General features: G+C 44.1%; 1 protein-coding gene across 3 annotated transcripts in view; it reads left to right on the forward strand.

The window, feature by feature from the left end:
- LOC119844294 (collagen alpha-1(XXVII) chain B-like) overlaps window positions 1-13,112 on the forward strand; it is a 307,212-nt gene that overhangs the window by 146,996 nt on the left and 147,104 nt on the right. For all 3 annotated transcript variants that reach the window (XM_043498719.1, XM_038374938.2, XM_038374939.2), the window contains 3 exons: window positions 713-757; window positions 3,778-3,831; window positions 5,342-5,386. In XM_043498719.1, coding sequence (XP_043354654.1) covers window positions 713-757; window positions 3,778-3,831; window positions 5,342-5,386 — 144 coding nt within the window. The remainder of the gene's footprint in view (window positions 1-712; window positions 758-3,777; window positions 3,832-5,341; window positions 5,387-13,112) is intronic.

Here is a 13,112-nt window from a genome sequence, read left to right on the forward strand (position 1 = left end):
AGTGACTTCAAAAGGAACGTGAATGGGCCCCTTGTCATTGCTAGAAAAGTGGGTGAATTGATTACGAGTCTTTCCACTATTGAAGGTAAAGAGGGTCATTCATGTCTTGGAGCTCAAAAATTTAAAATACCTTTTTAACCATATAGTGCACGTGCAACTGTGGGCCTTATCCACAGCCTGCTGAAGTCAGTGGGAGTCTTTCCATTGTTTTCAATGGGTTTTGGATTGGGCCCCATCTACAGTCCCCTCCCAGGAATTAAGGTATTTTTGACATTGCAATCAGCTGCCTTCTTGTCTGTATGGTTCATTGGCGGCACACTCAATCCCACCTTTTGGTGAGTGCCACTGTCTACATGGTGTTGCTTTACATTGCAACTAGCATTTGATTGCAATTTACTTTCATCCCACTATGTTAATCTCTCCAGTCTTTATGACCAGAAATCTCCATTCTAGTTACAGTGTTCTGGGTCTCAGAGAGTGAGCTCCTGTGTTTTTATAAGATTCCTGTTTTGCAGAGTCTCATCAATTCACAACAATTAGGGATTTGTTCCTCTTCTCCCCCTACCTCTCATTCTCCCATATTGATACCCTTTGGGATAGTTGTGAAATAGTCAGAACCATCCTGGGATAGTGTTGTAAATATGGCACTGCTCATTAGGGTTTATATTAAAGCCTCTCCACATTTGTCTTTGTTTTTTCTCTTGTGTTTCAGGGTTTACCAGGACCAATAGGTGAAGCTGGTCCAAAAGGCAGTCGGGTAAGTGAGCCATTTTTTTATCTTGTTTTTCTTTCCTTTCTCCCCAGTTCCATCCCCCAGTATCTGTCGCTCCTTGTGATCAACTTTGCAACCCTAATATAAGTTTCTTATTTTTATTAAGTAGAGCTCATTAATTAATTGATGCATCACTAAATCTCCAATTGGTTTAAAACTGAACCAAACCAACGGAGCAACTTCCCAGCATTGCTGTGCTGCAAAGTCAGCCCTTTCAAAGTCCAGAGAATTGGAGAGGAAACAAATCCAGATCCCAAAGGACTGGTCTCCCTACAACTTCGGTCTCAGTGAGGCCTCTCTAGCCTCATCAAACACACTGGTTCAGCCACTCCAAATACTTTGGAGAGGGGTTCTTCCAGATGTAGGCTGGTCCTGAGTTTTATAAGCAGAGAAAATTGGAATTGATTTTACATCTTTATGCACAACAACAAGCCAACATCTTGAAGCCATATGCAAATGAGAACGTTAATATCCCTGCATCTCAGCTTGGGTTTGCTCATCAGCTCAAGCTCTGGGGATTCCTGCTGATTGTTGAGGGATGAATTAAGAATTAAAACTGCATTTAATCACCTTCTGCTCTTCACCTACAATTAGAAATCCATAGTGATCCTCTGAGCCAATAAAAATGCTCCTTTCCTGACCATGTGGTCCTTTCTCCATGAACAGTAAATGCTACCAGCTGGTTTCCCTCACTTGAAAAATTGCAAGCAATAAACAAAAGCTGACTCCATAGTTAACTTTATTCCTGTGGTAGGGAAAGGGGTGGGGGGGAAGGATCAGCTGTTTAATGTACTCTGGTAGACACAGATCTGTGATAGCACAGCTTGCTTCTCTCACTTCACTAAGTAGTAACCCTATTTCTGAATCCCCCATTTCACTAGAGTAACCAGGATCTTGCATAGAGAATTGTGTGACTTATGCTACAGTAGGAATTCAGCATTCATACGGGTATTTAGGATGTTCAATCCAGGATAAGACCCTTGAAAATTATCATTCATTTGCTACCCCTAAATGTCTCGGACTGAGATTTTGAAAGCCACCTAAGAGAACTGAACCTCTAATTTCCATTACAATTAATGGGAACTTAGTCTTGATATTTCTTAGCCCAGATATTGACCATTTTATGGCTGATAGAGCCTGAATTGTTCACCACTTCGGGCCCTCCTTCCCCCATTGCTTTTTCATGGGAAATGTGGGGAGATGCAAAGGTGGCTGCGTTGTGACTCAGGATGAGAGGACAAACAGTGAGTTAGATGGCTAGGCTCTGTCTGTGTGGTTGTATCATGGTTGTATAGTGAAGTACTAACTAGTTGAAATACTGACGTGGTGTGGGATAGTGGTCTGATGGGCTCCCAGAGAGTCTCAGAGGCTTATTGGGATGGGTCAGGAGATTTGGGGAGTGGGAAGGAGGAGGGATGGGAGAAGTTCAGTGTCAGTGTTTTGAATTTTGTTCTATGGCGACACAAGTTTTGGGAAATCGTTGAGGTGGCTACCTGCTAAAATTCACTTCTGCTTGATGCTATGCAGTTGACAGAAAGAGTCCTGTGCAAAGGAGCAATGCACAAGGTAACATTTTGTTTTAGTCACTGTATGCAGCGAATTAAGCACAAGTCTCCAGTTACTGCAAGTGAAAGGACATGTAGCATGTATGCAGCAGCTTTTGCCCAGGCAGGAGCCCAGAGCACAGGAGAAATATTGCAGAACTGAATATCTGACTATCACTACTGAACTGAGATGGAGCAGCCTTTACGGTAAACTGTATTTTAATGAGGAAGAGGAGACTCTTCTGATCAAAGTTAGATAGTGGAGGAAACATAGGCATGTAGAAGGCTGAGCCATTGTGCATAGCTATTAGGAAGCTTAATGCAGACACAGATCAGCATGCAAGGCTGTGCAATTTCAGAGTGGGATCTTGGTGCTCGAGGAGAGGACAAGGAGTCTGGTGAAAGGCTCGTGGAGGTATTTGATATGGTGGGCCTGGTATTTGTAAGTGGTCTGGCTAGAATCTGCACCACAGGGTGCCCTATGGAGAGCAAGAGACAGGATTCAGCAGGAAGATGAGGGAACAGATGTTGATAAATCGAAGAGGGTGCAGAGAAGAAGCATGAGAACGATTAAAGGATTAGAAAACTTGCCTTACAGTGATAGATGCAAAGAGCTCAATCTGTTTACCTTAACCAGGAGCAGATTATGGGATGACTTAATTACAGTCTATAAAGCACCTACACGGAGGACAAACAGTTAATAATGGGCTCTACAATCTAGCTGAGAAAGGTATAATGTGATCTCATGGCTGGAAGTGGAAGCTAGACAAATTCAGGTAGGGAAAAAAGGTGTAAATTTTTAATCATGAGAGTAATTAAATGTTGGAACAATTTACCAAGGGTTGCGGTGGAGTCTCCATCACTGACAATTTTTAAATCAGGACTGGATGTTTTTCTAAAAGATCTGCTCTAGGAATTTAGGGGTAGTTCTGCAGCCTATGTTATACAGGCAGCCAGACTAGATGATCACAGTGGCCTTCTGATCTTGGAATCAATGAAGGGAAGGATGAGCTTCAGGTACACTGCGGGGAGAGGAGGAAAGGAAGACTAGGTATGAGGCTGACAGGAGGAGAAACAGAATCAGAAACTCCAGGGGGACCAGGCCCTCCCATAGAGATCTCTGTTTGGCGTAGGCATGCAGTTGACTGTGGTTGTAACTCTTGCTAACCTGCAACCCAGCTCCATTTCTCTCAGGTACGATCAGAGCCAGCCCAGGTAAGGTTCCATCCAGCTGGCCTCTTCCTGCACGGAGTCCTCATGATCCCTGGTGTGAGGGTATGTGCCCTTGGACTACATCGTGGAAGCCAGCACCATGCAGTCCATGGGCATATACACTTGCCTCAAGGTTTATTTCATCACGGCTGCCATAGACCAGCGCTGGAGGACATTCTTCTGTTCAGGCAGGATGAAATAACAGCTGAAGGGAAATGTATTTGACTTCTTGTTTCCTCTTTCCCTTAGGGGTATATTGGTCTTCCAGGATTATTTGGGCTGCCAGGGCCTGATGGAGAACGAGTGAGTATTTTGTGAGGAAAACCCTGGCTTTCTGTTTCTAGAATATCCATCACCCAATTTCTTCGACACCTGTTGCAGCCTCTTCTGGACGTGACTCTGTGGTCTGCTCCCTCACTTTGCCTGCTCTTAAAAGAACAGGCAAGAATGCCTAATACTGAGACAGAGAGATAGTTATCCTCTTCAGTATGCTCCTTTCCTCATGTGGGAGATGGACCTTTGTGCAGTACATTAATGGGCAGCTCAGGAAACTGGGTTCCAAGCAAGGTGACACATTGCTATTCATAAAGTAGAGAGGAGTGTTCAGGTGGGTTATATTTTTCCATTGTTGATGTGATTTTTTTTTTTTCCTTTTGGTCCATCTCAGTGTAAGAAAAGCAAATGCTTCAGGAAAAAATCCTTCCTTCAGCCTGGGACAAATGGTTTTTCCAAATTGACTAGTGATTTTGAGTGCCGAACTGGAAATGCCTTCAAGGAGCTTAGTTCTCTGAAGGCAGCTGCTTGTCCCTTTCTACGGTTGGGCTCCTTTCAGGTATCTCCAGATGGGCAACTTAAAGATGAGGCATCCAATGTGACTGGTCACTTTTGAAAATCCCCGTCCCCTCACCCCATCTTTTCCCTTACAGCTTTCATGCTTTCCAAACCATTGATTCTGATCTGGAAGAGTGACAGGGGACCTTCCTTTCCTCTCTTCTCTTCTTACCCAAAGCCTTTTAAAAACAGTGCCATTTCACCCCCTTGCCAGCCACATAGTAGAGGGCCCGCTCTTTCCCCCTCTCCCAGCTTCCCCCCCTCAACCAGATCTTCTAAGGATGAAAATTTATTTTATTTTCGCTCCACCTGATTGACAAATACAGACTCCAGAAACAAGAAGAAAAGGAGTACTTGTGGCACCTTAGAGACTGACACATTTATTTGAGCATAAGCTTTCGTGAGCTACAGCTCACTTCATCAGATGCATCCGATGAAGTGAGCTGTAGCTCACGAAAACTTATGCTCAAATAAATTTGTTAGTCTCTAAGGTGCCACAAGTACTCCTTTTCTTTTTGCGAATACAGACTAACACGGTTGCTACTCTGAAACCTGTCATTATGCAGAAACAAGAGAAGCCCTTGAGCATGTGTGTGCTTGCATGGGAGGGACTCCAGTGCTCCGGAGTGGCTGATTTAATGCTCATAGAACTAAATAAGAAACATAAACAGAAGCTCTCTAGTGAGTGTCTTGGCTGTAGCCTTCATTTGATTCCAGGCCAGTGGCTTAATTACTGCTACTGCTAAGCATAACCTGCTTCCCCTGGGTGTGGACGATGCTTGTCTGCACAATGGGGAGGTTATAGTTAATGGGTTAAGGTTATTTCTTTTCCCACTCTCCCTTGCTCTCACAGCTGACTGCAAATAGCCAACCTCTTGATTTCTCACCAGTTCCGCAGTTATTAGCCTGTTTTTTGTTTCCCTTTGTTTTGTTTGTTTTCCCATTCAGACCTATTTTTTTTTCTGTGTGTTTTTCCTTACAGGGTATCCCTGGAGTTCCTGGGAAGAGGGGCAAGATGGGTAGGCCGGTAAAGTTTTTCCTCGTCTATTATGCAGACTTTGTTGAATGAAACTGGAAACATAATCCTTCCTGCTGCCTGGTTCTTTTCTGTAACTTCTGGTGGGAGCTGAATGGGGAGATCAAAGATCTCCTGATACCTTTCCAGCTCTCTGGCTTGTACCCCCCTGTCCAGACAATGCCATATACACAAGTGCATTTTGTATAGCAACAAATTGTGTCCATGAAATGCTTTATGGAGTTAATAAGCTCCATCATTTTATTGTTATGAAGGTAGAATAGCTGTGGATGGAGGGGAAGTGTGAGATCTAGGTGAGAGAGAGAAGAAATATTTTCCGGAGAGCAGATGAAGCCTAGAGTTGCAAGAAGGCAGGCAGATGGCAGGCACGGCCCAGGACAAGGCTCTTGCACTACCATTGGCCAAATTGTATAGCAGGGACAGTAGAGAAGAAAAGGAGTACTTGTGGCACCTTAGAGACTAACAAATTTATTAGAGCATAAGCTTTCGTGAGCTACAGAAGAGTGGAGAAGAGTGTGAGATGACCAAGGGAAGCAGGGAAGGGAGGAAAGGTAAGACTCCTGCGACTGTATCCTGAAATGAATGTGGAGCCAGATGACATTGTTTGGAAGCCCAGGGACTGGATGAGTTGGTGTAATGACTCTTCCCTGTATGTGTGAGAAAGCCGGCAGCTGTGTTCTGCCGGGTCTGGAGAGCTGACGCTCAGGGACTTCCATTAGCCCATTTGCTCCTGCTTGCTTTTGGCTGTGATCTGTTGTGCATCCCTTTGTAGTGGATATGTTCCCACTTTCCCATATCTGCTCTTCAGCACTGTTTTGCTATCACTTGGCTTATTCCCTTTTATGTTCTCTCCCCTGCCTGTGTTTGCCTTGCCAGGTCTGTTACGCTGTTAGCAGATGTACACGTGGTGTCATAGTCCTCTGACGATCCCTGAGCAGGCTTGTTCTTACATTCTTGTATTCAGTGCCTTGTCTTTCACATAGTGTATGTTTCTGCTCTGTGCCCCTGTTGCTGTCATGCTTCCTTGTAAATTGTCCCTTTACCCACATACAGAAAAATCCACTGCTCCCCTCCCTCATCCTTGCATGCGAACATGTGTTTTCTGGGAGTCCCACGCTTATCACTTGCTGCTGTTCTCACAATAAAAGCTATGCAAACATCCTGACAATTCTTCATTCATCCCTGTTGACTATTCATCTCTTGGAGGGGGCAGGGGAGCAAGGGGTAGAAAAAAAACGGCCAAATCTTCCTATAGTTTCGTAGAACATTAGTTACATCAAAAACCACTATGATGAATAATTGCAAAGAATCCATTGAAACTCTGACTCACTAACCAGAATAAAATAAACAAGGCAACCGTTGTTAGGTACAGGGATCTGGTCAGGGTTTCTGGGCTCTGATGCGTTTCCACATACAGTGTGCTGTACACTCAACACCTTCCAGCTGTTTGGGAGGTTTTTTTGGTTTTTGTTTTTTTGTATGTTTGTTTGTTTTTTTCGTGATCTTCCACATGGAAGTCTTTGCCTAATGGTCACTGTTACAAACCCAATGTTCCCTGGAGGGCAGCGGGATTCTCTCTCTCAAATGCATATGCACTTAGGCTGTGATTTTCAAAGGCCATAGGGAAGTTAGGTATTCAAGCCCTAGTGAACTCAGTGCCCAATTCTTAGACGCCTTGTGAAACCTCCAGCCCCATTCCCATGATGGGATATCAGGGATTTATCAGAAATCTTGAACATTCTGTTCTGTTTCGGTTCTAATGCTGCACCCTTTGCTGCAGGATCCTCAGGCCCAGATCCTCAAAAGCAGTTAGACCCCTGACTCCTATTGAAATCAGTGGGAGTTAGGTGCTTAAATTCATTGATTTAGTGGGAGTTAGGCACCTAAATAACCTCTCAGGCTCTGAGCCTGAGTACTTTCCAGGGTTGCATTAAGGATTAATAATGATTATCTACTGCCATAGCATTGTGAGACACAGAGAGGTTAAATGACTTGCCCAAGGTACGAACAAATTGCTGGTAGAGACTGGTAGACTAGAACTCAGCCTATCTGACTGCCGCTCCAGTGCCTTATCTACTAGGCCATCTGCCCTTCAGCATATCTGCATTGTCAGTGGGCCCACTTCAATTCTGTTCATTTCTTCCCTGGTCTGGTAGGTTCTCTGTAGCTGTGCTTGTACTGCTGTCTCTGTCTGTTTGTCATTGCAGTACAGGACCTCTATAGATTAAGCACTGGAAGTTTTGTATGTTACACTGTGAGCCTCCCAGGATGATGTAAGTGTGTAAAGATTAAAATAGACAAACTGGACATGAGTCAGGTTTTGAAACCGTTCCAGGGGAGTGGAGCTGTGCGGGGCTGTAAGGAACATGGTGACTCTGTCCTGAAAACAGCCATTCAGCTGACTCTTCCTCCTTCTACTGCACTCCTCCTACCATGCATTAGAAACACACTAGATGAGTGTGCTTATAAAATGTGTGGGTAGCAAGGAGTTCCCTAGCACAGGAGAGGAGGTCTGGGGCTTTGTTCTGGGAGAGTTACTATTAAAATGCAATGTACTAGGAAGACTTTAATAACATGACTCTGTGACGTCTCAAGGACAGCTGCCTTTTGTAGGGGCAGGCTGGAGCCTGGGAACCCAAGCGGCTGTTACTAAACCTTCATCCTTTCCAATGCACTGACTAAGAGTGAGGGGGTTTTATGGTGCTCAGATGGGCAACTGGCCATGAGGTCCTGGCAAGAGAGAGAAGGGGGTGAAATTGTAACTTGATTGGCACGAGGGTGGAACGCACACAGTTTCAGATGCACAAAGGAGGGGAGAGAGTCCAAGCTAAAAGGCTTTGGCTTTATCTTTGTATGAGCGAGGGGCAAGCTGGCCATAATTCATCTTCACAAGGGAGATGTCGTTGGTCAGGGTGGGGCAGACAGCCTGTGTAATATCTTTGCATAGAGGAGTCTATGGCTCTCTACCTTTCCCAGGGAGCAGAGTTGGTAGGAATCTCTCTCACTGTGTGGGATAGAGATGTCTCATCTTTGGAAGAAGTCTGTGGGATTTCAGGGAGAGTGAGAACAGTCGGAGGTTCTCTACCAAGAAAACGAAAGAAATGCATGAGGCTCCACCTTCTATCAGGGAGATGTAGCGGCTCATGAGAGAGTTAGCTTTTAGATTACTACAATAATCAGAGTGATTGTGACATGTGGACACTATAGGAGTTCACTAAATGTATCTCGAAACCTGTGAATGGCAGAGAACACTGAATTGCAATTCAAGGGGAAAATGAGTTCCATTTTCAAAAGCAGCTTTGGTACTTAAACCCCTGAGCCTCTTTGGATGTCATGCAGGAAGCCTATGCAGAAACCCATAGCTTTAAGTGAGGTTGATGAGAGCTTCTGAGAGATAGAAAATGAATTACCCGTTTCATGGAGATGAGAAGTGAATTACAAACTGTTTGAGGCAGATTGTTAATCAGAAAGGGATGAGCATGTAAAGACGGAGCTAAAAGTGACAGAAAGAAATAGAATCTAGTGTTTGTGATTCAGAAGTGTAGACAAAGGATGTGCACTATTAATAGCAGTGATAAGTATGAAGAGCAGGGTAAGATGAGAGGAAAATGAAAAGATCTTCCAAAGAATAATGGGCAACTTCTAAGGCATAAATTGAAGCCCATTTAACGGTACCGGGTTTGTATGGGTTTGGTATGATTTAGATCAGGACAATTTTAAATAATTTTAGCTTTGGTTCAAATGGCATTGATATCATTCCCTAACTCAAAACTCTGCAATAATTCTAGCACTCATTATCCTAGGTCCATGGCTATTTGTTAGATATATGTTTGCCGGTTTGCACAGTGATAGTTGACTAGGTCAAGTAATGACCTCTTGGAGTTCTCTTTTGTTTTAGTATGTGGCTAGGCCAATTCACAATCTTTAACTCCTATTAAGAATGCCTTCCTGATTTACTCATCACCTCTCTCACAATGTTTGTCACTGATTTGTGGCCTTCCCATTCCTGTGGTGGGCTTGGACTTGAGTGTCCTTTATAAGCAAACAGTTTACATGAACGTGAGCTTTGATTAACTGTGTATGTTCAGGTAGTCAGGTCCAGTAGGAGATAAGGAATCTAGCAACATTGAGATGGAAAAGACCTGTTGCCTTCTTCTGTCTACCTTATTCCCTAGCTGTATCATGGCTGCATATTTCCTTTTGGTGTATCGAGTTGCCTGTTAGACACCTTGTAACTATCTCAAATGATGGAGCCTTCGCCACCTTTCTTGAGAGACCATCCCACAGTCTAACAGGATCTTGGATTCTATTTTGACGCAGATAACAGAGGGCAGGAAACAAATCCCCATGAAGTGATGGGTTAAACAAGTGTGCAAGTGAATGTTATGGGAGAGATTTTTCTGCTGACAAATGTGTTCCAAAAGGTTCCAAGTTCAGTTCAGAGAATTGCTGAACAGTTAATAGATTTTGTCTGAAGTTTATTTTGATGTAGCCAAACATTTGAATTGCTCTCTCACTCCGAGACCCCGTTGCAGTTGCTGTTCCTTGTTGGCATGGCAGATGTGCTAGGTGCTGTACAAATGTAATGAAAGAACAATCCCTGCTCCAAGGAGCTCACATATGAAAAGACTCAATCACTAGATGAGACAAATTATTGTGATTGGGAGGCCAAGGTAAGAGTAAAGTGAGAACATTATCTGTACGATAAACAGAGGTCTCAGCTCCCCGCCTGCCTAGCCATGCTCATCTGGTAATGTTTTGTTGAAGCTTTCCTCATCCCTATTATTTTCTTTGTTCTTCTGTAGCTTGTGTATTTGGCAAGTGATAAGCAGCTGTGTTCTGCCAGCTGTTAACAGATTGCATGTTGGGAGAGTACTTGTAATCCAATGTGCCAGCTAACCTTCAAAGAGGGAGGCTTATCAACAGTGCAGCCCCGTCATCCCACTTACAAAACCTTTGGCAAGTTCCAGCGTGTTGGCCAAAGTGCTGCTCCCAGTGGATAATTGGACAGGTGGCTTGGATTATACAACTACCATGTAAAGAAAAAGGAATCAAACCAAATCTTCATGGTCTGTTAGAATGGTGCCATGTACCCTAAGGATGAGCATTGGTGGGAGCCTGTCAGCACAAGCTATGGGGAAACAGCACAGTCCAGTGGCTGGAATACTGGACTGGAAGTCAGGAGATGTGGGTTCTAATCCAGTCTCTGTTGTGTGACCTTGGGAAAGTCACTTTTCCCCTGTGTGGCTGAGTTTCCCAGTGTGTGAAATGCGGATAATTATATCTCCTTTCCTTTGTAAAGTGCTTTGAGATCAATGGGTGGAAAATGGTATATAGGTGCTAAGTATTATTCTATTAAGATATAGTGCATATGTACAAGCTGCCAGTTCTCCAGCAATCCCACGGAAGTGGCCTCAGAGTGCCACAGTTTGGCAAGCTGCAGAATCTGGCATCCGTTTTGCATGAGCTCACCACAGTTTAGGTCTGCCTGCTGGCCAACTCTCCGCTTGTAACATGATGGTGCCCTTCTTGCATGGGTGTTTTTCATGTCTGCTGTGTTTTATAATTCAGTACAAAGAAAGTTAATATTTTAATTGTCTACAGTAAGCATCATGGCACAGTGGATTTTTTTTCTCCCACCCCTTTTCTCAGGAGGAAGCAATGTGTCAACCGTGGGCCCAAGCATTCACCACTTCCTGCTGACCACCTAATAACCGGTGTCATCTGCATCCCTTCCTAAATGGAAAGATGTTGCTGTGTTTGACACACCAGATAATGAGAAGCAGGACATCTCAGGCTCTTTTTTGTTAGGAAGGGTTAGTTTTACAGCACAAGGTGGAGGAAAGTTGGCAGGTCTGAGTACTGAGTGGTGAACATAAGTGGACACAGTCATGCCAAGTTACACAGTCTCTCCTGTTGCCCATACAAACAGTGGTGGGACCCTTCTCACCATGTGTCTGCAAAGGTGGAGAATGATTATGAAAATAAATATATTTCATCCCAGTGAAGACTAGGGCCTGAACCAACTTCTCTTCCTCACTTGGGTCTGTACTCCTCTGCAGCCGGGTCCAAACACCATGGCTCTTCCCTGTCTTCAGAATGAGATCTGTGCAAGCCCTAACTTTGGGAAGGTTTGGATCTAGACTCTGTAGCTAGGCCATCTGTGATTTAGCAACCTAATAAATTGTGAGGTCATAAAGGCTCTGACATTGCACCGGCAGACTCTATTCAGTGGAGGTCCATTTGGGTGCCCATGGGAGTCTGGCCACGTGGAACTTCTTGCAGGATCCTAAGAACCTGCTGCTGCCCACATTAAAATGAATGGGGATTTTTGCCATTGACCTTACTAGCATCAATATCAGGCCCAAAGCACTCACATATAAAGTGTGTGAACATAATGGTTCCCATTGACCAACGAGGGTTTCAGCCCATGTGTGTGTCCCATTATCCCATCGCTGCAATCTGGTTAGCAACAGAGACCCAGGGAGGGAGTGGGGAGAAAAGAAATAAATAAAATAAAATAAAAAAAAAACTCAAACTGTACTTTAAAAAATATTTGTTAAAAAATAATAAAGAAATGTTTTAAATACTTACAGGCTTAAGCTCTGCAGATTTCCAGCTGGCTGTAGAGTGTTTTATTACGTTGATCCAGCAGATATTGCTTTCAAAATAAAAAGTGAGGGGAATGGAAACATACTTTTTTAAGAAATGCAAAATCAGTTTGAGATCCCAAATGATAGAATAAGGTATATTCTAAACCCCCAAATCTTTGCTCATCAGCTCCTTCTCCCCCGTTCTCCTGCCAAGCCTCAAGTCTGGAACTGGGTATTCACCCTAAAGAGTTGGTTAAATAGCTCAACCTTTGAACCATCGCTTCATAACCTAGGAAGTCATTTAAACACAGTGTGTAGCCATCAGTCTTGCATCCATGGATCCTTTCTCTCAGACAGCGACCAATTGAAGTCAATGGGATTCTGCACAAAGTGAAGGTCAATGGTCTGGTGTACACTTAAAACTTGGGTTGACCTAGCTGCATCACTTAGGCTGTGAAAAACTTCATGCTATGCGTGATATAGTTAGATTGACCTACCCCACTCTGCAGATGCAGCTAGGTCAACGAGTTCTCCCATTGACCTAGCTACCACCTGTCGAGGGGGTGGATTTATTACAGCCACGGGGAAAAAGAAACCTTCCATTGCTGTAGCAAGTGTCTACACTACAGTAGGGTAGCTGCAGCTGTGCTGCTGTAGCTCTTATAATGTAGACCTAGCCTATGAATACAGGTAACTTTGCAGGATCACCGCTATGGTTTGTCCAGATAATGTGGCTAGTGGGAGGAGAAAAAGTGTTCTACAACTGACCCTAAAAATTTGTACCTTCACCCACTGAGACCTTGTCTACACTAGCCCTTTTTGGAGCAGTCTTGCACCATTCCAATGGTACTAGCAGTGATGGTAACTGTAGTGTAGACCGGCTGTTGGTGTCCACCAGCAATTTTAACACCGTGTCATCTAGACCTCTGAGCAGTGGTAAAACCAGTGGTGTCCTGTACTACCCTGAACTTGGGTGCATTCAGGATCCAGTGTCATGGCTCCACCCTGTCTTCAGAGTGGGCCAACCTAAAACTGCCTAATCTGTGCAAGCCCAGACTTTGGGAAGGTTTGGATCTAGTCTCTGCAGCTCAGGCTATCTCTGCTTTAAGCAGCCTAATAAATAG

Source organism: Dermochelys coriacea, chromosome 16 (genome assembly GCF_009764565.3).
Source record: "Dermochelys coriacea isolate rDerCor1 chromosome 16, rDerCor1.pri.v4, whole genome shotgun sequence".
In the NCBI taxonomy this organism is placed as follows: Eukaryota; Metazoa; Chordata; order Testudines; family Dermochelyidae; genus Dermochelys; species Dermochelys coriacea.